Here is a 27,959-nt window from a genome sequence, read left to right as displayed (position 1 = left end):
CATTAACCTTTTCTGTCTGATTATATATGCAAATTAAAATGTGAAATTACATTCAGGAAAGCCTGAATTGTCATCTAAAATATAGGGAACACCAGTGACAAAAAGGCAGAACTAGCATTTTTTTATGTAATGTATTACAAATATTAAATGTAATTAAACAGGCATGTATGTTGATTTACAATGGTAAAGGGTTAACTATTATCTGACAAAGTTTTGTTTAAAAAAAAACGTGCTCTTCAAAATCCACCATTTCCGTAGAATCACCCATACAGCCTACATGAGATTATTATTACGATGGACAAAAGAGCGAGATTATTTTTATTTGTCAAACGGAAGCCAAAGATCGATCATCATGTCACAAGAATAAATCCCTCGATATTTACTGGAAAGGAGCATCAGTCATCACTTTGAAGTTTATCATAATTTATTCTAATCTGTAACTTTATTTCTTTCCCGATGAGTCCTAATGGGAGGACCATACATGTCATTGCGTGACTCCAAGTTTACTTCGATATAGTTACTACGCATATCAATATTTGCACATAAAAGCGTTCCCACCGACGTTTTCGCATAAATAATTTTACCAACACAAAAAGATCTCACCTTGTCCAGTGTATTTTTTGCCGACATTTGGAAAGTTTACCGAAAAATGTTGTTTCCATCAGGTCTGTCATGACATGTTTTAACACTCATGTACTTTACTCGCATAAAAAGTTTGGATGGAAACTTGGTGTGACTGTCATAAGAGAAAAACGGCTGATGCACAACCACATTTCGAAATTGCACCTGGCGTATTCTACAATTTTTACTAGATTGAGACCCCGACCTAAGCAACCGTTTATGTCGCTTATAACTGGAAAAGGCCCTGATTGCCAATGTTATGTTGATTGTCGTGTTAACTGTTAAAATCTTTTCTATGATAAAAAAAAAAAACCTGACGATGGTTTTGACAAGCTTGCCCTGCTGGTGAAACTAGTGAAGCACATTTTCAGGTTAACAAGCAGTGCATTCGACTGCTTTTGTGACACATTGGCAAGTGGGTCTTCATGACCATAACAAAAGAAGTCTGTCAGGTAAAATTGTGAAAAATGATGCCCTTTCAGTGTTAAGAGCTGTGTGAAAAGCACCTGAAATTTCAGTCTGTTTTGGTGGGATGGCATTTTGACCTGCTTGCCAATAACAGCTACCTTTCAGTTTTCCCCTCCCCACACAAACCTCTCACAGACAGTCCTAGTTAAATTCTTGATTGAGAAATTGCTCTTTGCCAAGAAGCTATTTACATATATTTTCTTACAATTTTTTATTGAAAACAACCACAGTAAGGTACTTAATTGTTACCCAGAAATGATTTGATAGAGAAAAACAGCTGCATTGGACCTTTAAAAATAGAAATTCTGATGTTAAAATTGATGGATGGGGTCAATAACTTTTCCATGATTGACCACAAACACACACACATAGCCAGACATGAAGCAGCTAATTTATTTCATTGCTCTCTAGTTATTTCGCACAATGTTTACGCAGCACATTTAACAAGTAAGGGACATGGCCGTTTTCACCTGATCTGCCAGACCCATACCGCACGCTACAAATTCACTGCTGATTGGACAACTGATCTCCAACTCTCAACCAATGAAGTCCCTGATACAATTACACTCAAAAAGACATATCCAGTCCACAAGCTTTGAGCTGTGATGACTAAGGCTGAGTTTACACAAGCAGACCACAATTCTGATATTTTTTTAACTAATTGGTCTTTTGACCAATCAGATCTTTTCCAGAGCTGATCTGATTGGTCAAAAGACCAATTAGTGGAAAAAGATCAGAATTGGGCTGCCTGTGTGATGCAGCCTAGAGAGTCATAAAGGCAATGCACATTTACCTAGGCTTTCTCCAGAATTATCATAATATAATATTTATAAAACAAAAACAAAATGAGAAACAATGACAATATTTTTTAACTAAGAAGTCATTAGGAGGTCCACGGTAGAGAGAGGGAGAAATTCATTATACCAGCTGGCTCCACAAGAGGGTGCTCTCCTCTGTACTACCCATAGCTCCATGTCCATCTCACCAGAGAACAGGTGCTAACCTTACTGCTCCAGCTACTCTGGGCATCTATCTCATAGTAGTTCCCAAGCCACAAGATCTACTTGAAATAACGGTCTTCTCACACTACAGTTTCCGATTGGATTATTTCTAAACAAAATATGAAATCTATAGAAAAATCTTCAAGGTAAATTAAGAGATATCAAAAGTCGGGCTCCAGTCTGTCAGCCGGGAGGCTGTGTTACACCTGGTAGAAATTGCACTTAAGCAGATGGGCTGAGACCGTTTCCCCCTCAGCAGATGTCAGGGTTCATTTCTTGCGAGCGTGTTTGTATTTATCTACGTAGGCCTTCACCAAGTTTGCCACTTTCCCAGAGTTCACCTCTCCACTCTTGCTGTGGCAGACCTGAAATATAAAATGCCCTCAGCAAATCAAAAAATAAACAGACTGTTTTGATTTGTTAGACACCCTATTTGAGTTCTGCTGGGTTATTTATCTTATTTTTAATACTCCTAAAAGCTACGTGTACTCCTAAAAGCTAAGTCGTTTTAATACTCCTAAAAGCTAAGTTCAAATACCAAAGGTTTTTAACCACTCACTTTTTCAACTGCTTTGCGTACAATCTCTTTGTACTCGTCCTTGGTGATGTCCTTGTTTTGGTAGTAGGGTTTCATGGCTGCTTTCACTTCATTGACGGCTCTCTCTTGGATCTGTTGTTTCTAAAGCAGATATCAAGTTAAGAAATCTAGTTCTAATCTAATAAAAGGATCATTCATTATCTGGGTCAGAATGCAAATAAATCATTCACTAGCAAAGTAGCTCCCCACAGTATATACAAAACACAAAGTATAGGAAGCCACTTGAGAATATTGAGAACAATACCTGGTGCTGTGGTTGTTACTTGTGGCGGTGACATTACCTTTTCTTTCTTGGAGCTGTCTGGGGGGGCGGCCCTGCTGTGCTGGGTGGTGGAGGATGGCATGGCCATGCTGTGGGCCTGGGCTGTGGTGGCGCCACCTACTTTGGTCATGGTGGGCATGAAGGGGGCTTTGCCATGGCCTGCCATGCTGCTCATCATCTGGGAAAGAGGCATGGAGGTATTCAGCAGGGCAATTCATGGGGACAAAGTACGAGAGAAGTGAAAATACTCAAACAGATTGATTGGGTCCAGAAGATTATATTTTGAAAAAGGATGCAAAATACTCCTCTCCTTACCTGTGTTGTGCGGCTATCTGCCTGTATGGCCGTCATGCTGCCCTGCTGCATGGGAGGTGGTGGTGGTGGTGGTGGTGGGAGGCCCTGGGCAGCTGTCACAGGGACCTGCAGGACAGGCACTGAGGAGTGGAGGTGCATGGGGACCTGAGGAGGCATCCCGAAGGGGGGTGGTTGCAGGCTGACAGGTGGGCCTCGCGGGCCCATTGGGTAATGCAGGACGTTCATTTGGGGAGGCATGACGTTCAGGGCGGGTGGAGCTTCTCCACCTGCATTGGGCTGGGCATTGGTCTCACTCTGAGCTGGGTCTGAATAGACAAAAATAAATATCAAGAATAATATTAGATTACCTAATGTACATTCTGGGCTTTTATTAAGTTTTACATTGGTGGCAGAAGTGGGATCCACATCAACTGTGCAACAGGCATCAGCTATACCATTTCGATATGCGCAGTGAAACTAGTAACAGTAATGAGTGCATACACTCCATGGCACACAATCTAAAGAAGGGTTCTGACCTGCTGTTGACGTCTCCTCCTGCCTGCTCCAGCTGCCAGAGCCTGCACCTCCCCCTCGATCTCTCCTGGAGTAATAGTTCTGCACATCTGCCGGGAGTGTCCTCCGCACAGCCCAGCTGGAAGCTGATGACCAGCCGGAGCGGTCCATCATCGATTCGCCCATCTCAGACTCCTTCCTGCGGCCGCCACGGTTCTCGTTGAATCGGCTGTAGGCGTCGCCCCCTGAATTGTTTGAGGTCCCTGAGAATGTGTTTCTGGGCTGCCACCGGTTTTCTGCCTGCTCCCCCTGTTGGTTGGAGGTTCCGTAGGCTCCCCGGCCTCGTCCTGTGCCTCGTCCACGATCTCCGCCCCAGCTTTTATCTTCCCAGCGAGGGCCACTTGTCACCCTGGCCTCTGTGTCAGCACGCGCCTTCTCCATAACCCAGTCAGGATTTTCCCTGCTGGGGGAAACATCTGCAAAGCCGCCGTTTTCAGAGCGGCCCGCGTCTCTGGCCGGCCTCTCTGGGAAATTCCTCCGAGAGGGGTCGCTACCCGGCCCAGCCCTCCATCCATCTCCAGTCCAGCGATCCCTCTTCCGTGGTGACTGTCCCCCTGAGTCTGGGCGCTGCGGGGAGGACCCTCTTCGGTAGGACCTGTTTCTGGACCTGGAACTAGATCTGGAACGGCTCTTAGAGCGCTTCCTGTTTTTCCTCTCACGGCTACGGTCACGACTACGGTCACGACTACGGTCACGACTACGGTCACGACTACGGTCCGTCCTGGGGGCGTCCCTCTCAGCGTCCCGTTCCCTGCTGCGGCTGCCCGAGGCCTGACGCTCCTTGTTGCGCTCCTGAGATCTGGAGCGCGACCTCCTCGATGAGTCCTGCTTCGACTCTCTCTTGGGAGACCAAGTGGTGGCAGCAGAGTGGAACCGCGACTTGCGCTGCCTGCCATTCTTCCTTTCCTCTACCTTTTCCTCTCTGACCGAGCTCTCCCGTTCCTGCCTGCTACCATTCCTCTTGTCTTCCGTGGCCTGGCTTGTGGACTCGTGAGCTGTACTTTCAGTCTCTTTTGGTGGATCAGAGGCCAGGTTGGTGCTGCGCTCACTACTGGGTGAATCACAGTCCATTGGTATTGCTTCTGTGTCATCCTCAGACAGACCGTCCTCTTTGCTGCCGGTTGCTGATTTTTCATTTGTGACATCCTTTGGATCATGCGGCCTGTCCTCCTCGGACACTTTTGCTTCTGAGGCGCCTTGAACTCTCTGGGACACAATCCCGTCTGGAGAGTCACAATGAGTCGAGCCAGTACAAGATTCAGGCTCTGCAGTTGGGCAGGGAGAGACCTCTGCTTTCTCCTCCTTCACTGAGGCTTCATCATCTGATTTCACTTTTGTTGGATCGTCAGTGGCTTCCACGGCATCAGCATCTTCCTCCCCAAGTTGTCCTGACTGCCCAGACTGGGGGCTCTCCAATGGTCTCTCTGGTGAGTTGGAAGAGGTGGGTGAGTTGCTTTTCTCTGGGTCTTCTATTTGGTCCGGGTGTTTCTCCCCTGCACCTTGGTCCCTGTCGGGGGAGAGCCCAGGGGTATTCAGCTCTACATCTGACGACGGTGACTTCTGGTCCTCTTCCTCACCATCCTCCTCTTCTTCCTTCCCACGTTCCTCTTCCTCAGAAAGATCATTTTCATCTTCGCATGGCTGGTCCTCAGTGTCCTTCAGGGCATCACAAGCAGAAGGTTCTGGACGGCCTTCCTCCTCGGTAGCGCTGGAGCTGCGCTGCACAGCCTGTGGGCTCACTGCAGTGTCTGAGAGCTGCTCCCTTTCCTCTACCTCTTTCTTCTGCTGCTCTAATTCCTCCTCCTCCTCTTTGGCTTCCTCTTCCTCACTTCCTGATGGACTACTGAGGATGACTTTGGAGGCCTTTTTTCTCGCTTGGGCTTTCCTCCTGGCGCTGGGCTTTCGCTGAGCTGCCCATTTGCCCTTCCTCTTACCAGCGGCTGCGGTGCTTTTGCCCGCTTTTGTGGAAGTGTCGGAATCTGAAGAGTGGGACTGCGAAGATGCAGGGTCTTGTGCAGGAGCTTGTTCCTCAGCCCTGCTGTGGCGGCCAGAGCGCCTAGTTGTCAGGGCCTCTGTCTGTTTGGAGGGGCCTTTGGAGCCAGATCCACGTGTGCCCTTCTTCTCCTCTCCTTTGGGGCAGGTGACTGCGCAAACTCTTCCCTGAAAGACTTATTATGAGACATAATCATGAATATTAGAAGTATTGTGAGAAATCAAACAATGGTCAAATGTAGCATAAAATTAGGCATAACCTATGGATTAAAGGTTTGGATTTGGTGCCTTCACAAAAGTGAACTCCTGATGCCAGGAAAACTGAACTCCTGATGTACAACCCAGACACATGATGGAAATTATTCAGAAAAAGTAGCTTACTGCCACAATGTAGCTTCGTGTAGCCAAGCAGCTTACAGTCACCTTGCGTGACCTCATTCAAACTCAGTGATTCAAGTTAACATTTATACCGGGTTTTGGGAGGGGGGGGGGGGGGGAAACCTGAGGGGGTTCCTTTGAACAGACTCACTAAATGGTTGATAAGCATTTCAAAGCAGGACTCACCAAAATGCCCCGAGCCGAGAGGTGAAGCAGTAGTAGAGAACGGTGAGAGGGGTCTCAGAGGAAAGGGGCTGCTACTCCACTCAGAGGGATGGAACAACTGCCTGGGAGGGAAATATCAGATCAGAGCTCTACAAATTATGCTGACCAATTTCACTCATACTGTCAAATGCACTCAAAATCACTACTCACTTAAAATCACTTTCCATTGAAAAACTATCACCTTTCACAGGGTCTTTAACTCAACCTACAACCTCTACCTACAATATATACACACACTCCAACTACATACATTAATTGTGTGCGAACCAACTCACCTCGAGTTGCCACTGGCAGGAACGGGTACAGCAACAGGCATAAATGGGCAGTCTTGTGTTTTGCGGCTACACTGTTTACAGTCATCCTCAGACGGCTCCTCCTCGGGCACCCAAAGGGGTTCTGCACTGCAGAGTAGACAAAGGACACAATATACACACACAGAAAAAGGACATCTTTCATTGGTTGTCTTTAAGTCAAAAACAAACTTGAGAGAGAAAGAGTCCATTTATTTAAACTTTGTTAGGACAATGATGATTAGAACAGGGTTTCCAACAAATTGTGAAGTACCATAAGAAGTAGTTACTGTGTCTCTGCTCGGTGAGCTGCAAATCAAAATGTTAACGAAGTGGCCTACTCACATGCACTGTGTCATAGTCCCCATTGCTGTGCCTGTCTGGGCCGCAGACCAAGAGCACACAGGTCTTCTCACCTGGAAAAGAGAGAAACCCGTTCAAAAGGAGGCTTGGTGGTTGCAAATACCAGACAAGCACCCAGTGGGAACAAATGGGCCTATGAGGACATGGGGCCACGTTGATACTACTTATTCAACACCAGAGTATTATCGAAAACTCTTGGCTGAGCAAATTCAAACATGGGGAATGCTGAACATATTTCTAACCAACAATCTAAAATCAAATGTTATGTCAAATGCGCCGAATACAATTGGTGTAGATTTTACCGTGAAATGTTTGCTTACTAGGCCTTCCTAACAATGCAGAGTTTAAAACAAAGTAGTAACACAAGAGGAATACAAAATATACAATGAGATATATACAGGGAGTGCCAGATCAAAGGGCAGAGGTATGAGGTATTTGAGGTAGACATGTACATGAAGGCAGGGTAGTGACTAGGCATCAGGATAGATAACAATAAGAGTATAATAAAGAACATAGTAACAGCAGTAAATTAAGTGTGTGAGTAGGCATGTGTATGTACAGTGCATTTGGAAAGTATTCAGACCCCTTGACTTTCTCCACATTTTGTTACGTTATAGCCTTATTCTAAAATGGATTAAATAGGTTTTTTTTTCTCTCTCAATCTACACACACACAAAAATACCCCATAATGACGAAGCAAAAACAGGTTTAGACATTTCTGCAAATGTATTAAAAATAAAACTTAAATATCATTTACGTAAGTATTCAGACCCTCTCTCAGTACTTTTTGAAGCACCTTTGGCAGCGATTACAGCATCGAGTCTTGGGTATGACGCTACAAGCTTGGCACACCTGTATTTGGGGAGTTTCTCCCATTCTTCTCTGTAGATCCTCTCAAGCTCTGTCAGGTTGGATGGGGAGCGTCGCTGCACAGCTATTTTCAGGTCTCTCCAGATATGTTCTACGGGGTTGAAGTCCGGGCTCTGCCGGGGCCACTCAAGGACATTGAGAGACTTGTCCCGAATCCACTTCTGCGCTGTCATGGCTGTGTGCTTAAGGTCGTTGTCCTGTTGGAAGGTGAACCTTCGCCCCAGTCTGGGGTCCTGAGCAGGTTTTCATCAAGGATCTCTCTGTACTTTGTACCGTTCATCTTTCCCTCAATCCTGACTAGTCTCCCAGTCCCTGCCACTGAAATACATCCCCACAGCATGCTGCCACCATCATGCTTCACCGTAGGGATGGTGCCAGGTTTCCTCCAGATGTGACACTTGGCATTCAGGCCAAAGAGTTCAATCTTGATTTCATCAGACCAGAAAATCTTGTTTCTCATGGTCTGCGTCCTTTAGGCAAACTCCAAGCGAGCTGTCACGTGCCTATTACTGAGGAGTGGCTTCTATCTGGCCACTCTACCATAAATGCCTGATTGGTGGAGTGCTGCAGAGATGGTTGTCCTTCTGGAAGGGTCTCCCATCTCCACAGAGGAAATCTGTGGAGATCGTGGATCCAGAGCTATCTATCTAATAGAACTCAAAGGGTTTTCTTTAATGGAAGCGTCTCTAATGTCAAACATGTAAAGTGTGGTGTACCGCAGGGCAGCTCTCTAAACCCTCTACTCTTTTCTATTTTTACAAATGACCTGCCACTAGCATTAAACAAAGCATGTGTGTCCATGTATGCTGATGATTCAACCATATACGCATCCGCAACCACAGCTAATGAAGTCACTGAAACCCTTAAAGAGTTGCAGTCTGTTTTGGAATGGGTGGCCAGTAATAAACTGGTCCTGAACATCTCTAAAACTAAGAGCATTGTATTTGGTACAAATCATTCCTTAAGTGCTAGACCTCAGCCGAATCTGGGTAATGAATGGTGTGGTGGTTGAACAAGTTGAGGAGACTAAATTACTTGGCGTTACCTTAGATTGTAAACTGTCATGGTCAAAACATATAGATTCAATGGTTGCAAAGATGGGGAGAGGTCTAGCCGTAATAAAGAGAAGCTCTGCTTTTTTGACACCACACTCCAAAAAGCAAGTTCTGCAGCCTCTTGTTTTGTCTAATCTTGATTATTGTTCAGTCGTGTGGTCCAGTGCTGCAAGGAAAGACCTAGTTAAGCTACAGCTGGCCCAGAACAGAGCGGCATGTTTTGCTCTTAATTGTAATCATTGGGCTGATATAAATACTATGCCTGCCAGTCTCTCTTGGCTAAGAGTTGAGGAGAGACTGACTGCATCACTTATTTTTATAAGAAACATTAATGTGCTGAAAATCCCACATTGTTTGCATAGTCAACTTACACACAGCTCTGACACACACACACTTATCCCACCAGACATACCACCAGGGGTCTTTTCATAGTCCCCAAATCCAGAACAAATTCAAGAAAACGTACAGTATTATATAGAGCCCTTACTGCACGGAACTTCCTTCCATCTCATATTGCTCAAATAAACAGCAAACCTGGTTAAAAAAAACCCAGATAAAGCAACACCTCGGGGCACAACGTCTCTCCCCTATTTGACCTAGATAGTTTGTGTGTATCCATTGATTTGTAGGCTACGTGTGCCTTTTTAAAAATGTATGTAGTTCTGTCCTTGAGCTGTTCTTGTCTAATGATGTTCTGTATTATGTTCCATGTTTTGTGTGGACCCCAGGAAGAGTAGCTGCTGCTTTTAACAGCTAATGGGGATCCTAATAAAATACCAAATAAAGCTCTGCCAGTGACCATCGGGTTCTTGATCACCTCCCTGACCCTCCCCCAATTGCTCAGTTTGGCCAGCTATTGGAAGAGTCTTCATGGTTCCAAACTTCTTCTATTTAAGAATGATGGAGGCCACTGTGTTCTTGGGAACCTTCAATGCTGCAGAATGTGTTGGTACCCTTCCTCAGATCTGTGCCTCGACACAATCCTGTCTCTGAGCTCTATGGACAATTCCTTCGACCTCATGGCTTGTTTTTTTCTCCGACATGCACTATCACCTGTGGGACCTTATCTAGACAGGTGTGTGCCTTTCTAAATCATGTCCAATCAATTGAATTTACCACAGGTGGACTCCAATCAATGCAAAAATGTCTAAACCTGTTTTCGCTTTGTCATTATGGGGTATTGTGTGTAGATTGAGGAAAACAATTTATTTAAACAATTTCAGAATAAGGCTGGAATGTAACAAAATGTGGAAAAAGTCAAGGGGTCTAAATACTTTACGAATGCACGAATGTATTTGTGTTGTGTCGGTATGCGTGTGTGCATGTAGTGTGAATCTAATGCGAATCTAGCATGCTAAAACAAACTTGTTTCTTAGTTGCATCGCATGCATTACATATCTTCACAGTTGGACTCTAAACCCATAAAATCTTGCATGAACCGTACATATTATTTATTATGAAATAGATGCCTCTACAAGGGGCCTGAAATTACTAACCTTCTTCTTGGTCAACACAGAGGGGTCATCCTCGCTGCCTGGGGAACACAATTTATCTTGTTACACTTCATGAATAAAATGCCCACAAATGAAGGAAAGATGATTTATGCAAGGAGAATAAGCACATACATTTCCGAATAAGGCCTTTGGCTTCTGATGTCCTCTCCGTCTTCAGTCTCCTCCATCTTCCTCCTTGTTTCCTTAAATATAAATGTGTTTTTTACATTTGTCATAAAATGTGGCATGCATTGAAACGTGTGGCTTTCTCGTGAATTTTTTTGCAAAATAACTTTACATTTACAGACTTACACAGTTTATTAGGTACACCACCCCGTTCACGAAATTGGTTTGCTGCTACAAACAGTGAGTCACGTGGCCGTGGCTTGCTATATAAAGCAGGCAGATCGGTATCGAGGAATTCAGTTACTGTTCGATTGAACATTAGAATGGGCAAAAGGAGTAACCTAAGCAACTTTGAGCGTGGTATGATCGTCGGTGGACTTTTCATGCACGACAGTGGTCATCAACTAGTTCAACCGTGGGCTGATTTTCTTTCTTGAGCGGCTGGTCAGGAGACTGGAACATAATTACAAATTTGTAGACTGCAAATTGACTGCAAATTAATTGCAAGAATCCCAAACAGATATTTGATCTGGTCTAGGGTTTACAGAGAACGGTGTGACAAACAAAAAACATCCAGTCAGTGGCAGGTCCTGTGGGAAAAAACTGCTTGTTGATGAGGGGTCGAAGGAGAATGGCAAGAATCGTGCAAACATGCGGGCCACAAACAGGCGAATAACGGCACAGTACAACAGTGGTGTGAAGAACGGCATCTCGGAACGCACAATTCGTGGGGACTATTTTCCTGGCACACATGAGGTCCCTTGATACCAATTGAGCAATGTTTCCATGCCCCGAAGAATTCAGGCTGCTCTGGAGGCAAAGGGGGGTCCGACCCAGTACTGGGTGTACGTAATAAACTGGCCCCGGAGTAGATTTTAAAATAATTGTCAACATATAACACCATATTAAAGGTGGAGAAACAACTAGCAGGTGGGAACAGAAAGAGTTGGCTGCTACTATGCAAGAGATTGTTTGTGGAGAAATTACCTCTGCCCTCGACTTGCAATTAAAACCGGTAAATGAATCTCGTCATTGCTCACTTCTAAAGTGGATACCTACTCAACTAATCAAATGTCCTAGCTGTCTTGATATCCTAGCAAGAAACCATATTGATATAGCAATGCTCCAAGAAATAATCACCATCTTGGTTAAGGTGAAGACCAAGAAGGCAGAATCACGTTCCTTAAATGTATCCATAATGGAAAGAAAATTGCCTTTATTGATGTGTATGCTCCAAATTCGTTTGATCACAAGTTTTTTGATTCTCTGAACAGCCTATTGTTAGAATTAATTGAAATCCAACTAGTTATTGGGACAGACATGAATGCCATTTTGAACATGTGGGACAAATCTAAAGACCAACTACAATCCACATGTAACCAAGGCCCTCCAACATATACTCTCTGATTACAACCTCATTGATGCCCGGTGAGCACATAGTCTACTCTTTTGCTTTAGGAGTTTCTACTCAAACAGAGTACTCCATTTTCTCTTATCTACACCTTTATTTTCTAAAATGAAGAAAAAATAAATTCGACATACAATTTCTTCGGAAAATATTCAGACCACTTGACTTTTTCCACATTTTGTTATGTTACAGCCTTCAAAAATGTATTAAATTATTTTTTCCCCTTTAGTAATCTACACACAATACCCCATAATGACAAATCGAAAACAAGTTTTTTTTAAATTTTTTAAACAGCCCATTTGCTATGAGAGTCGCAATTGAGCTCAGGTGCATCCTGTTTCCATTGATCATCCTTGATGTTTCTACAACTTGATTGGAGTCCACCTGTGGTAAATTAAATTGATTGAACATGAATTGGAAAGGCACACACCTGTCTATATAAAGGTCCCACAGTTGACAGTCCATGTCAGAGCAAAAACCAAGCCATGAGGTCGAAGGAATTGTGTCGAGGCACAGATCTGAGGAAGGATACCAAAACATTTCTGCAGCATTGAAGGTCCCCAAAAACAAAGTGGGCTCCATCATTCTTAAATGGAAAAAGTTTGGAACCACCAAAACTCTTCCTAGAGCTGGCCGCCCAGCCAAACTGAGCAATCGGGGGAGAAGGGCCTTGGTCAGGGAGGTGACCAAGAACCCGATGGTCACTCTGACAGAGCTTATAGTTCCTCTGTGGAGATGGAACCTTCCAAAAGGACAACCATCTCTGCAGCACTCCACCAATCAGGCCTTTATGGTAGTGGTCAAACGGAAGCCACTCCTCAGTAAAAGGCACATGACAGCCCGTTTGGAGCTTGCCAAAAGGCTTCTAAAGACTCTCAAACCATGAGAAACAAGATTCTCTGGTCTGATGAAACCAAGATAGAACTCTTTGGCCTGAATGCCAAGCGTCACGTTTGGTGCCAGCATCATGCTGTGGGGATGTATTTCAGTGGCAGGGACTGGGAGACTAGTCAGGATCGAGGGAAAGCTGAACAGAGCAAAGTACTGAGAGATCCTTGATGAAAACCTGCTCCAGAGCACTCAGGACCTCAGACTGGGGCGAAGGTTCACCTTCCAACAGGACAACGACCCTAAGAACACAGCCAAGACAACGCAGGAGTGGCTTCGGGACAAGTCTCTGAATGTCCTTGCGTGGCCCAGGCAGAGCCCGGACTTCAACCCCATAGAACATCTCTGGAGAGACCTGAAAATAGCTGGGTAGCAACGCTCCCCATCCAACTGGACAGAGCTTGAGGATCTGCAGAGAAAAATGGGAGAAACTCCCCAAATACAGGTGTGCCAAGCTTTTATCGTCATACCCAAGAAGACTCGATGCTGTAATTGCTGCCAAAGGTGCTTAAACAAAGTACTGAGTAAAAGGTCTGAATACTTACGTAAATGTCATCAGTTTTTATTTTTAATACATTAGTAAAAATGTCAACCTGTTTTTGCTTTGTCATTATGGGATATTGTGTGTAGACTGAGTAAAAAAGTTAATACATTTTAGAATAAGGCTGTAACGTAACAATGTGGAGAAAGTCAACGGGTCTGAAAATTTTCCGAAGGCACTGTATGAGCTTGTCTGATCATCACCCTTACTACAAATGTCAGAATTCTATGGAATACCATCAAAGGTTTTATAAAAATGTATGCAACTGCATTAGAGCGTTTTCAACAAACCCTTTTTTTCAGACCAGGTAGCTATTACTATTTCCAAAGTCAAGACACAACTTAATTTATTGACAAGACGAAGCAGAATTTGCCATCCATCGAGTTAGACTCAACCATGACATCTATGGTAATCGTCCCAGTCATTTACTGCCCAACAAGCTAAGCCGTAATGATCAATTAGCTGATATAGCAACTATTGAATCTGAAACAGGGGAATTACTATCAGAACCCAAATTAAGACATTCTTCTATAAATAACTGTACATCTCAATGTAACAGTAGGTTTGCTATGTAGAGGGACTATAGGCAAAGCCGATAGAGAAGGGCCGAAAGACTAGGAAAGGCCAATATCGGCTCGGCCGTTCTCTACGATGGAGGACTCCATCTCTACTTGTGAAATCACAATCGTTTCCCATTTCAAACATTTGGGAGTAGATATAAGACCATTGCCAGAAATTTTAACAGAACGTTCAATCCAACCTCAGATTAACCAGCAGCATATATATCGTCAGAAAGGAATATTGCCATGGCTTAATTTCTGTAGTTCAATGCTTCCCATGTCTCGCCCTTCTGGCTATTGGGATAAAATTAATGGTGTGATTTCAAAATTAATATGGCAAGGTAAGCGATCCCGGTTCAAATGAACTTACAAAGAGGGAAAGACGTAGGAGGACTAACTGTACCAAACTTTAAATTGTATTTCCAGGCACTAGCATTTCACCCCATCCTAAATTGGTTTAGACATGATTCTTCCACCCCTGGCTGAGTATAGAGAGAAATATGGTGTATCCCATTGCCCTGGAAGAGGTAGTCTTCACTGATAAATCCCTTATTGTAAACCTCGCTATGGTCCTATTATACTCAATTATTTCACAATAATGCCTTTTGCATCCCTCTAAATGGTCCAAATATGTAATCACTACCCATGCCGATATCATGGACGGCAATGGTTTGAGAACATTTCAAGATTAAAAGACATACACATTACCAATCGACTCCTTTTTTTAAATATTTACAATTTAGGTCATCTATGCCAATGACAGGATTTATAAATAATCTGGGTTCCCAAAAATATTGAATCTCTATAATATATAAGCAACTTTTGGAAAGCACATTCTGTGCTCGCCATTAAAAAAGTATGGTTCAAAGACCAAAGTGAATCTGAACAACCATTTAACTGGAATAGAATATGGAAAAATATGACCTTGGTGTCCTAACCCTTAACTTGTACATTTTAAGTTGGTATTTAACACCAATGAAAAGTTATGAAATTGGACCCAACTCCCAACTAGGGTTGTAATGACCGCAGTTAAATTCGACGTCTTTTTGGTAGTACCCAAATCGCTAATGACCATTAGGTCACTAATGGTCTGGTACTCAGGGCTGTATTGTCCCTCTAACCACTGACATCAATGCAAATATCGAAAATCACATCAAACACATCATTAAAACAGTAGCATGCTTTTAAACCTCACCATTAGGCTACATTTTTTGGACCTCACTGATGATCAATTTGAAGAAAGAAGTTCTTCAAATTGAACATGGTCGTTGTTTCAATGTCAAACAACTAAATGGAGAGCGCTTTTTAAGGTGATGATTAATTCAAAGCATTTAAGACGTTGCATGTAGAACACACATACGAATATTAGAGCCTACGTATAGACATATGCCTTTATGAGCCCAAGCCCCCAAAAAATACCCGGAATTAAAATAATTACTGTGCTGTTATACAATACATTTCGCACGGCAGAAAAACGTTTATTTTATAAAAACACAGATTTAAGATGTCTTTGATATATAATTGGTCTAGACTCCCAACCATTTTTTGGGGAGTAATCGCCTTGGAGTGTGGACTGTATTATTATGCATATTGGATGGACTGGTTACCTTATGCTACACTCCAAACTATCCATGAGTCTGGGAGTGAAGGTATAAGGCCTAGGTGATGCTGTTGGTTCATTGATTGTGCAGGTGGCTTACAGACTTAGCCTACAATTATAGTGACTTTGAATAGCCTAGTAATAGGGTATGTTTAATATATTCATAATTAATAGGCTGACATTAACTTTAGCTACAGAATAGATCACCATTGTGTTTCATCTCCTCCTCTCTCTCTCCTTCATTCCTTTCTCAAGCGTGCACAGATAGGGGCTGTCAACAGTTTAAATATGTTTCTTTGTGAAAACATGTTACTATTGATGTTCATGAAGATATTTCACTTAGTTTCCCAAATTAAGTACTGGGTAGCTGCAGGAACATGGTTGGAGAGCCCGTGGCATACATAGTTTGTGCAGTATATCACCTGTCACGCAGTGAGGATGCATACTCTTCAAAGAGTGATTCATCCACAAAGTGAAATAAGTCTTCTTATAAGCCCAGACATTTCTATATGCAATCCCGTGTGAAAGCAGGGTTTTGATGGTTGCCACTAAAAAGAGGAGGATCCCAGCTGCTACTATATTTATTTCTCATCTGCTCCGCTATAAAACAGGAATAGCCTACCTGGCATAATTTAAACTGTGGGAACGCGGCCTCCATTCGCTATTCGAGTGCATAAGGATGACAAGTACATTTTCCCCTCCCCCTGTTCCTACCCATTTGATAATGGGCCATTCTAAATCAAAACAAATGTGACATATTAGTAAAGACAAATTTAAACTGAAAATAGTCTGATGGGTGAAAATATGATCATTTGATGAGAGAACAGGTTGCGCAGCCTGAGGCAAGGAAGAGTGCAAGCTTTTTATGCAACATTTTCAAATAGAATAGCCTAGTCGCATCATGCAGTCCACATGCTTTGATTTCTAAGACATTCTAAGGTTTGTATCAGTCACAACTAAATTCGCCAAATAACTACAGATAGAGATATGGGGGAACTGACACCCAACCTGTGTTGCTAGGAAGGATGGGAAGGGGGGGCAGATAGAGATATGGGGGAACTGACACCCAACCTGTGTTGCTAGGAAGGATGGGAAGGGGGGGCAGATAGAGATATGGGGGAACTGACATCCAACCTGTGTTGCTAGGCAGGATGGGAAAGGGGGGGCGGGCATGTTAGGCTGGGGAGTGTAGGCCCACCTCTGTTTCTTTACATACCACTTGTGTTACTACAAAATCCTGTGTGATTAATACAATCATTTCTCTATGTATTTCTTAGTTTTGTATCCTTTAGAGTACAGGTACATGTGGTATAAACTAAGTGTGTAAATTAACATGTATATTGTACCTGTAACAGCCACCTCCAACAAAAAAATGACAAAACAAATAAGTGGTAAAAAATAAATACACTGCTCAAAAAAATAAAGGGAACACTTAAACAACACAATGTAACTCCAAGTCAATCACACTTCTGTGAAATCAAACTGTCCACTTAGGAAGCAACACTGATTGACAATACATTTCACATGCTGTTGTGCAAATGGAATAGACAACAGGTGGAAATTATAGGCAATTAGCAAGACACCCCCAATAAAGGAGTGGTTCTGCAGGTGGGGACCACACCACTTCTCAGTTCCTATGCTTCCTGGCTGATGTTTTGTTCACGTTTGAATGCTGGCGGTGCTTTCACTCTAGTGGTAGCATGAGACGGAGTCTACAACCCACACAAGTGGCTCAGGTAGTGCAGCTCATCCAGGATGGCACATCAATGCGAGCTGTGGCAAGAAGGTTTGCTGTGTCTGTCAGCGTAGTGTCCAGAGCATGGAGGCGCTACCAGGAGACAGGCCAGTACATCAGGAGACATGGAGGAGGCCGTAGGAGGGCAACAACCCAGCAGCAGGACCGCTACCTCCGCCTTTGTGCAAGGAGGAGCAGGAGAAGCACTGCCAGAGCCCTGCAAAATGACCTCCAGCAGGCCACAAATGTGCATGTGTCTGCTCAAACGGTCAGAAACAGACTCCATGAGGGTGGTATGAGGGCCCGACGTCCACAGGTGGGGGTTGTGCTTACAGCCCAACACCGTGCAGGACGTTTGGCATTTGCCAGAGAATACCAAGATTGGCAAATTCACCACTGGCGCCCTGTGTTCTTCACAGATGAAAGCAGGTTCACACTGAGCACGTGACAGACGTGACAGAGTCTGGAGACGCCGTGGAGAACGTTCTGCTGCCTGCAACATCCTCCAGCATGACCGGTTTGGCGGTGGGTCAGTCATGGTGTGGGGTGGTCTTTCTTTGGGGGGCCGCACAGCCCTCCATGTGCTCGCCAGAGGTAGCCTGACTGCCATTAGGTACCGAGATGAGATCCTCAGACCCCTTGTGAGACCATATGCTGGTGCGGTTGGCCCTGGGTTCCTCCTAATGCAAGACAATGCTAGACCTCATGTGGCTGGAGTGTGTCAGCAGTTCCTGCAAGAGGAAGGCATTGATGCTATGGACCGGCCCGCCCGTTCCCCAGACCTGAATCCAATTGAGCACATCTGGGACATCATGTCTCGCTCCATCCACCAACGCCACGTTGCACCACAGACTGTCCAGGAGTTGGCGGATGCTTTAGTCCAGATCTGGGAGGAGATCCCTCAGGAGACCATCCGCCACCTCATCAGGAGCATGCCCAGGCGTTGTAGGGAGGTCATACAGGCACGTGGAGGTCACACACACTACTGAGCCTCATTTTGACTTGTTTTAAGGACATTACATCAAAGTTGGATCAGCCTGTAGTGTGGTTTTCCACTTTAATTTTGAGTGTGACTCCAAATCCAGACCTCCATGGGTTAATAAATTGGATTTCCATTGATTATTTTTGTGTGATTTTGTTGTCAGCACATTCAACTATGTAAAGAAAACAGAATTGAATAAGATTTCTTTCATTCAGATCTAGGATGTGTTGTTTAAGTGTTCCCTTTATTTTTTTGAGCAGTATATAATAATGCACCGCAAAGTGACTGCCATTAAGCTGCACACTGTTTGAATGCTCTCTAAGTTTAAAGACCACGTTTTGACCAAGGGTCTTTGTCAGGTTAACTGTGCAGCAGGGCAACCCTTTCACTAACACAAGACCTCTACTCACTTCAACAAACAGCCACTGGCTTCCGGGTCTGTGCAGCCACACTTCTCTAGCTCTGATTGGCTGACTCTCTTCTTCACAGGAACCTGAGATTCACATCACAACTGAAGTCAAATCACGTACATTCTTCCTGCATAGTGACTAAAGCTATAATGTAGCTTGTGAAGTTTCATGACATGCCATTTACAAATTATGAAACAGAAGGTCGAGCCAGTGGAGAAACCCCTGCTTACCGTCACACATCCCAGCACAGCATCACGTTTGTAGACAACATTGAAAGGCTGCCTGTCCACTGGGCAGGATGGAACTGCCTGCAACTTAAACACAGAAGAAAAAAAAAACATCAGTCCAACACACATCTTAGCCATGTATAGTCTCCTGAGCCTCACCGGGAGTAAGACCATGGCTTATCACAATAGACAACTTGCCAGTTGCAGCACTACCTGTTGCCACAGAGGGTGATGTGTCTAGGGGGTAGGACAGTACATGGTGCTTACCTCTGCCCATCTGAGGAGGCAGCTGAGGCAGAATAAATGGCAGCAGCTGTCGGGCATGGCCAGGACACAGCGGCCCAGGGCGCCCAGGCAGATAGGACACCGCTCCGCCTCTTCCGGCTCCGGGTCGCCCTCTGGGGTCTGTCCGTCTGACAACCAGAGAGAGGTGGCACAACAGCTTGTCATTCAAGAACAAACTTGAGGGTAGAGACTTTCAAATGAAATCATCACGCCAAAGCCCACTGAAAGATCTTTTTCATGATGACTGGCTGGCAGTTCCTTACCATTTCCTGATTCACCCGTCATCTTTGGCACACCCGTCATCTGTGTTGCTTTGTCCCTAATGACCAGATGACCCCTGGAAATAGAAATTAATGAGAGATTCTTGTTAACAACCCAGTCACAGTGCCATCACTTAATTACATTAAACTTGAGATCTGTGTGTGTAACCAATTTGTCAAGCAAGTTTTCCATCGACTTTAATGCATTATTTACACAATGGCCAACTTAATCCTTAAGAGTCTATTGACACACCTGTTTGTCAATTTAAGTAACAATTTATTACATTTTTTTCCCATCTGTCAGTTTAAACTAGAGATATCAGTTTTTTTGCATAGCTTGCATCGCAATCCACCGCATCCACCTATGTCGGCCTTCCGCATCTGCGGTGGAAGGTGGCCGAGCTATAGTGGTGTTTGTCAGACTGAGACATCCCAAAAATCTGTCTTCTCACGAAAACATCTGTAGCGTCCGAATGGCTACAAACTATTATGACTGCTCTACAACCCCCACAAGTGTCACAGGACTCGTCTGAAGGTAACCCATACAAACCAATGGAAGTATGGAGGTACTTTTGTGCCAACAAATAAGGGGTAATTATGCATCCAAAAAAAAAATATATATATATATATTTCATGAGCCTTCTTATATATCCTAGATATAGGACAGACACTTCAAACCCTTATTTCTTATGATTTCTTTTTGGACTGTCTTTTATGAATGTGTTACTCAATGTGTTTCTATGGGCTATAGTATTAAAGGTCAAATTCAATATTATATCAAATAATTGACAAGTTACCAATCTTCTTCAGATTCTCATCAGATCGTCCAAAAAACCCACCAAGGTACCTAGCTAAGTCTAGCCAACCCTATTTAGATGTACGCAATACTTTTAGCTAAAATAAAGTAACGTTACGCTAGCTAAATAATTTTTTGGTTTAATATAGAATTGACTGGTGATGTTATTGAGATCAACTGATAAAATTAAACTGTCTTCAATTTTAACTTAATATTCCTGCATTTTGGAGTGGAATGTATTTTTATCACTAAGCGTTTTATTAGGTCCCACTGCTTTAGTAAGAACTTCTCACTTGTAAGTAATTGTAAAATACAGTTCTGGAGGTTGTATTTTTTTTTTATAGATTCTGAAATGCATCTACCCCCTTGTCTGAACATCTGATGATACCCGGTCAGCCCATAATTTAAATGTATCATCAATCATCCTTGGCTTAAAGTCGCAGTCCATTACAATTTCTCGCAGGTAGGAACAGTGAGGGAAAAAGTATTTGATCCCCTACTGATTTTGTACATTTGCCCACTGACAAAGAAAGGATCAGTCTATAATTTTAATGGTAGGTTTATTTGAACAGTGAGAGACAGAATAACAACAAAAAAATCCAGAAAAACGTCAAATGTTATAAATTGATTTGCATTTTAATGAGGGAAATAAGTATTTGACCCCTCTGCAAAACATGACTTAGTACTTGGTGGCAAAAACCTTGTTGGCAATCACAGAAGTCAGACATTTCTTGTAGTTGGCCACCAGGTTTGCACACATCTCAGGAGGGATTTTGTCCCACTCCTCCTTGCAGATCTTTTCCAAATCATTAACGTTTCGAGGCTGACGTTTGGCAACTCGAACCTTCAGCTCCCTCCACAGATTTTCTATGGGATTAAGGTCTGGAGACCGGCTAGACCACTCCAGGACCTTAATGTGCTTCTTCTTGAGCCACTCCTTTGTTGCCTTGGCCGTGTGTTTTGGGTCATTGTCATGCTGGAATACCCATCCACAACCCATTTTCAATGCCCTGGCTGAGGGAAGGAGGTTCTCACCCAAGATTTGACGGTACATGGCCCCTCCATCGTCCCTTTGATGCGGTGAAGTTGTCCTGTCAGCTTAGCAGAAAAACACCCCCAAAGCATAATGTTTCCACCTCCATGTTTGACGGTGGGGATGGTGTTCTTGGGGTCATAGGCAGCATTCCTCCTCCTCCAAACACAGCGAGTTGAGTTGATGTCAAAGAGCTCCATTTTGGTCTCATCTGACCACAACACTTTCACCCAGTTGTCCCCTGAATCATTCAGATGTTCATTGGAAAACTTCAGACGGGCATGTATATGTGCTTTCTTGAGCAGGGGGACCTTGCAGGCGCTGCAGAATTTCAGTCCTTCACGGCGTAGTGTGTTACCAATTGTTTTCTTGGTGACTATGGTCCCAGCTGCCTTGAGATCATTGACAAGATCCTCCCGTGTAGTTCTTGGCTGATTCCTCACCGTTCTCATGATCATTGCAACTCCACGAGGTGAGATCTTGCATGGAGCCCCAGGCCGAGGGAGATTGACAGTTCTTTTGTGTTTCTTCCATTTGCGAATAATCGCACCAACTGTTGTCACCTTCTCACCAAGCTGCTTGGCGGTGGTCTTGTAGCCCATTCCAGCCTTGTGTAGGTCTACAATCTTGTCCCTGACATCCTTGGAAAGCTCTTTGGTCTTGGCCATGGTGGAGAGTTTGGAATCTGATTGATTGCTTCTGTGGACAGGTGTCTTTTATACAGGTAACAAACTGAGATTAGGAGCACTCCCTTAAAGAGTGTGCTCCTAATCTCAGCTCTTTACCTGTATAAAAGACACCTGGGAGCCAGAAATCTTTCTGATTGAGAGGGGGTCAAATACTTATTTCCCTCATTAAAATGCAAATCAATTTATAACATTTTTGACATGCGTTTTTCTGGATTTTTTGTTATTCTGTCTCTCACTGTTCAAATAAACCTACCATTAAAATTATAGACTGATCATTTCTTTGTCAGTGGGCAAATGTACAAAATCAGCAGGGGATGAAATACTTTCCCCCCCCACTGTAAGATCTGTTTGGATGCCTTTTAATTTTGGTGATCTTTGTCCAGACCTTTATTGTGTTATTTATACAGGCATTTTCTATCTTCCTAGTGTGATTGATTGCATTGATTATCTTCATAAATATAGTTGCACTTATTGGTTTTTCCATTTAGCTGTTGATGCTGGGTTTATCCAAACAATTATTTTAGTTGGACGGCTATATAATAATGCATTAGGTTTGGTGATGCTAGTCCCCCTGCTTATTTACATTGTTTGATTGTTTTAAGTTGGGACAGGGACTGTTCATCCTCTCCATATGATTTTACTCAGGAGTTTATCCCACTGTTTAAAAGTGTTTGGAGTAATAGTTTTTGATAGATTCTGGAACAGGAATAAAAATCTTCGGAGGACATTCATTTTAATAGTTTAAATTCTTCCTGTTATTGTTAAAAGGCACTAATGTCCATATTTGTAGGTAGGTCCTGTTTAAACTGGTTTCACAGTGTTCCAATGTCAGGTCTTGGGGTATAGTAATCAATAGGTATTTCAGTTTATTTTGATACCATTTAAGTTTAAACTTAGTTTTGATGTCTTGGGATATTGGTTGACCTACAGTAATTGGTTCTGATTTCCCTGTATTTAGTCTGTATCCAGATACGACATTATGGTTTTATTTCATCCATAGTGGCGGGAACTCTAGAGAATAATGTACCATTGACCCTTATTCTGACAGTGTTTTTTGCATCATTTGCAGCAAGTTCAGGAAAGTTTCACAAAAGTATTATTTGCTTCTGCATCTAGAGTTAGCATAAGCTATTTATGTTTTTTCTTGAGAGCGTGTTCCATTACATTATTAATGTTTTTATTTAAAAAGGCAAGTCAGTTAAGAACAAATTCTTATTTACAATGATGGCCTACCCCAGACGACACTGGGCCAATTGTGCACCGCCCTATGGGACTCCAAACCACGGCCGGATTTGATACAGCCTGGATTTGAACCAGGGACTGTAGTGATGCCACTTGCACTGAGATGCAGTGCCTTAGACCGCTGCGCCACTCAAATTAAACTTTTGCCTAACATTAATTTCTCAGAAGTCTGCTGGACACAAAACCCATTTGGTCAGAGTTTATGATATCTGGGATTATATTACTGAATCTATTTGCAATAATTTATGTAAGCAATTTTTGGTCTCCGTTCAGCAACAATATTGGTTGATACGATGCACATTCTGCTGGATGTTTACCTTCTTTATGAACAGTAATAATAGCGGAGTTACAGGTTGGTACGTACTCTATTTTTGAAGAAGAAGCATATGATATTATCGCGCCTCGAAGCACTGCTTTGGCCCCCACCCATTCCATTATGGGAGACCTCCATCATTAATCTCCAGATATTGTTTCAGTGTGCCCTGATTCTATTCTTAAATTCAATGTCATGAAAAGTGAATTATTTAATCTCTAGACTGTCAAGCCTTTCTTTTGTCATATATTTAGTTTCATACTTAGCATGATCCGATATTTCAATTAGTCTAATGTGGAGGTTAATGACTTTGGCTAGGTCTGTTTTAAACATGAAGAAATAGTCTAATTTCGAGTATATTTGTTGCGTGCTTTAAAATAGGGTGTAGAGTTCTACAAACATCTATTAGACCCACCGCCAAGTCTGCCCTTCTTAGTGTCGCCGCAGCCTTCTCTGTCTTGTGTTTATGTTGACAATCTAACATGGGATTCATGATAAGGTTGAGGTATCCTCCCATTACTGTTGTCCCCTTTGGCTCCATGATAAGTAGGTTTAGCATTTTGGATATCAATTCGGGTCCTTGTTCGTTTGGGTTATATACATTTAACGTTATTTCCGTGCCCTCAAACCTTCCATTTACTAGTATGTATCTTCACTCTGTCTACAATGGTTCTTTGTGTGAAAAGGGATATTGTTTTTGGTCATTAATGCTACCCCTCTTCTTGCTGAATGGTAGGATGAGGAAAACAACTGTGCTGATGCCAGTTCTAATTTTCTATGTTCTTCTTTAGATGTGTTTCTTGGAGAAAGATATCACCTCCATCTCTCTTCAATTTTAACAATATTTGTCATTTTTTAATGGGGCTATTAAGGCCATTTACGTTAAACAAAGTAATTTTTATTTCAACAGCCATTTAAGTATTTAGAAATCTTCATAACGGGTGTCATTCTCTTTGTTTCTTGTAGTACCCATAATACACTGGTCCCCTCTCATTTTCCCATTATGCTGTATTTATTGTTCCATTGCCTGTACTTAAAAATGACACTGTCTTTATGAATTGTTTTGTTCATACTGGACTTCAAGACATACCCAGGCCCAAATCAAAGGCTATTCAAAATTATTATTTTCCAATTGTGCTACCACTTCCCTTGGGTAGCATGGGTCATAGGACCCATAAATTGGGACCCTTCCCTTGAAAAGAGCTTACTTACAGCACAGAAATATATTCTATAGATCCTTTAATTAGATAAATAGCAAATACATAAGGTAAATGCACATATACATAATTATCAAATAAAAAAGGAGAATATTATAGCGGTAACCAATTGGGAAGACGAGCTGTAAATAGTAATAACACAATAAGACTGGGAGGACATATCTAGAAACATGTCCAAGACAACCAACTCTCTACTCGAGGGAATACTCATGAAAAATATTGACTGAATTTTCCAAAACTCCAATAACACAATCAAATTACAACCATGACATCACACCAAGTTGCTAGCGTAACTTTGGAAGAATAGGGCTAACCAGACCCACATACTATATTCCTGCCCAGTCATGAATAATTTCTGTCTGAAAACATCAAAGCAGTGACTCGCTCCTGCAAGTTCATGCTCTACAACATCGGTAGAGTACGACCCTGTCACACACAGGAAGCGGCGCAGGTCCTAATCCAGGCACTTGTCATCTCCCGTCTGGACTACTGCAAGTCGGTGTTGGTTGGACTTCACGCTTGTGCCATCAAACCCCTGCAACTTATCCAGAATGGCATAGCCTGCCTGGTGTTAAACCTTCCCAAGTTCTCCCATTTCACCCCGTTCCTTTGCACGCTCCACTGGCTTCCAGTCGAAGCTCGTATCCACTACAAGATCACTTGACTGAGGAAAAATATACTTACTATAACAGATGTGGTTGTCCCACCTATCTATCTTAAGATGAATGTACCAACTGTAAGCCGCTCTGGATAAGAGCGTCTACTAAATGACTAAGATGTAAATAAACAATAATCCTATGGGGGTGGGGTTGAAGGCGGCCCAGTATATCACTGGTGCTTTCACTCATCCAGGATATCTACTCGAAACAGTGCCTGAGGTGGGCACGCAGCATCAAGGACCCCCCACACGCGCTGTTCTCTCCCTTACCGTCGGTAGACGATATCGGAGCATGAGGTCTGATACCAACAGGCTCAGATACAGTTTCTATCTACAAGCATCAGACTGCTGTGATTCTCCACACCTTATCACAATTGCTGACACCAGACTCTTACTAATTTCTCAATTTATACACTTGCCCCTATCCCCAATACACATGTAAACATTGTACCTTCCTGTATTATATTAATGCTAAAAATGTTATTCTATTCTACTGTCATTTACTTTATGTTCGTATTGTTGTTGCATTGTCGAGAAGGAACCTGCAAGTGAGCATTTCGTTGGACGATGTATACCATGCCTATCCCGCACATAAGACAAAACTTAAAACTGTATCAGCATAAGCACAGCAACTGCGAACAAATGGTCTCGTCTTTGCCAGCATGTGTCTGGCGAGTAACTACTTGAATGAAAGGCTGATTTGGCCAAGGATTTCTCTCGGTCTCCACGTCCAATAGAAGAAACAAGCATACTTGAATAGTGGATCGCTAGCTAAACGGGTTCCCGACCAGCAGATGAAGCAGGAGACTGGAGACGTCAGAGCTCTGGAGATCTCCCGAGTGGCGCAGCGGTCTAAGGCACTGCATCTCAGTGCTAGAGGCGTCACTACAGACCCTGGTTCGATTCCAGGTTGTATCACAACTGGCCATGATTGGGAGTACCATAGGGCGACGCACAATTGGCCCAGCGTTGTACGGGTTAGGCCGTCCATTGTAAATAAGAATTTGTTCTTAACTGACTTGCCAAGTTAAATAAAGGTTAAATAAAATAAACTTGAAAAAAATCAAATAAAACACTGTCACAAAGTGTACATAGCCAGTTGATGTCTGCTTGGTGAGTGGAGCAACAGGAAAGTTTGTACAGCTGAATGCATTCAACTAGCCTTATGCATTTAACCTCTGAATCAGGAAGCAAAACACTGTCCAGTGAAAGCCAGAGCAAACGGGTTTACCACAGTGGTAAGAGTACAACAAAAGGTATTGCTTAACCAGTGTGTCAACTCTGGCTAAAATACAAGCAGGCCTGGACACAGTCGCAGATATTTCAATTAAATGGGTTATACAGGTCACTGAGGCCAACACTCTACCATGTGAGCTGCTAAAATAACTAACGTTAGCAATGTTCTCTATCATCCAATGGCATCTTGGATTATTTAATTTACCAGCTAGTCAGCCAACTACTAACGTAAACTTGCTAGCTTCCAACTATCTAGTAAATTTGGCGAGTTGTGGTCTTGTATTTTATGTCCAGCTAGTTAACCAAATACCTCGCAGATAGCTGTCAAGTAAGTTGACATTTAATTTAGTAAACATTATGAAATGCCCTGCGGTCGCTGACGTTAACAATTTAAACTTTGTGGCCCATGTGTGATGTAACACGACCTTTCAACTTATTCTTGTATTAGTGTGTACTAGTGCCCCTCAAACTTCAACTAACTTCTATGTTTAGCTGGTTAACTAGCTACTTGTTATTTCTACTAGTTTGATAACTAAGTTAACAAGTTAGCTGGCTAGTTTACAATTCAGATAACGTTAACAAGATGGTCATAATCAGGCGCTAGTCAGCTAACTACTTTTGGTTGATATAGGCTAGTCAGATGTTAGCTAGCAGTCTACTGACAACGTAATGGTATTTAGCTAAGTAACAATAAACAAAACAAATATGCTCATAGCTAGCTAGTTAATTATTCAACTTCATTGGCTAACGAGACTGGCCTGGCCTACAGTACAGACGCTATATTAGCTAGGTAGCTGTTACCGTGGCTAACTAGCAGCTAACGATACTTTTGCTTGCCAACGGCTGCAGACTTGCTAAATTGGTTAGCTAGCTACGTGTTTGTTGACTTACCCGAAGCTAAATCAATAGCTAGAAAACTGGCGTGGTTGTTTATTTTTTGCTGTCTCACTTATTTCCGTGTATTGGTTAGACTCCAAAGCTAGAAGATAACCTGAATATAGCCGAATAGATAGCACTGCTAACTCGTTATACATTTAAGAACGTCTCGGCCACATGTCTCGATGTCTGTCTGAGACCTGTGAAGTTTAAACCGCACCGCACAGTGTCGCTGCAATACACTTTACACTAGGGAAAAAAAATTATTCAACTGTTTCCGGTCCCAGATATAACCGGAACACTGTTCAGTTGCCAATGATATTAAAATATTTTCAAGAAAGCATTGATATTTTCCTTGCTTTTCATTGAACGGAATGTATATGCAATAAAATGA

The 27,959-nt window shown here is 42.9% G+C and overlaps 1 protein-coding gene across 2 annotated transcripts; it reads right to left on the bottom strand.

Annotated features, from left to right (window-relative positions):
- Positions 1 to 1,281: 1,281 nt before the first annotated feature.
- Positions 1,282 to 27,821, bottom strand: LOC106609516 (uncharacterized). 2 transcript variants are annotated; one of them, XM_014208424.3, is made up of 15 exons: positions 27,581 to 27,821; positions 19,509 to 19,582; positions 19,228 to 19,373; positions 18,964 to 19,047; positions 18,734 to 18,816; positions 10,616 to 10,686; positions 10,487 to 10,524; positions 7,048 to 7,118; positions 6,688 to 6,813; positions 6,374 to 6,474; positions 3,781 to 5,985; positions 3,266 to 3,570; positions 2,970 to 3,128; positions 2,650 to 2,769; positions 1,282 to 2,455 (listed from the first exon to the last, which is right to left on the bottom strand). In XM_014208424.3, exons 2-15 carry the CDS (start codon positions 19,546 to 19,548, stop codon positions 2,360 to 2,362), a joined length of 3,645 nt encoding a protein of 1,214 aa, XP_014063899.1. In that variant the 5' UTR covers positions 19,549 to 19,582; positions 27,581 to 27,821; the 3' UTR covers positions 1,282 to 2,359. The 2 variants fall into 2 exon arrangements, with proteins under 2 accessions (XP_014063899.1, XP_014063901.1); XM_014208426.3 differs by having other exon boundaries at positions 2,650 to 2,760.
- Between the last annotated feature and the right edge of the window lie 138 nt (positions 27,822 to 27,959).

The sequence above is a fragment of the Salmo salar genome, chromosome 07 (assembly GCF_965601325.2).
Source record: "Salmo salar chromosome 07, fSalSal1, whole genome shotgun sequence".
Classification (NCBI taxonomy): Eukaryota; Metazoa; Chordata; class Actinopteri; order Salmoniformes; family Salmonidae; genus Salmo; species Salmo salar.
Note: the sequence above shows the minus strand (reverse complement) of the source record. Positions and strands in the feature narration are given on the sequence as shown.

Bases quoted from the DNA above. Each gene is read 5' to 3' on its own strand.
- LOC106609516 (XM_014208424.3), bottom strand. From the start codon at position 19,548: ATGACGGGTGTGCCAAAGATGACGGGTGAATCAGGAAATG. The intron at 19,374-19,508 runs GTAAGGAACTGC...TCTGGTTGTCAG, and splicing joins GACGGGTGAATCAGGAAATG to ACGGACAGACCCCAGAGGGC. The intron at 10,525-10,615 runs GTATGTGCTTAT...TGTGTTCCCCAG, and splicing joins CAAAGGCCTTATTCGGAAAT to GCAGCGAGGATGACCCCTCT.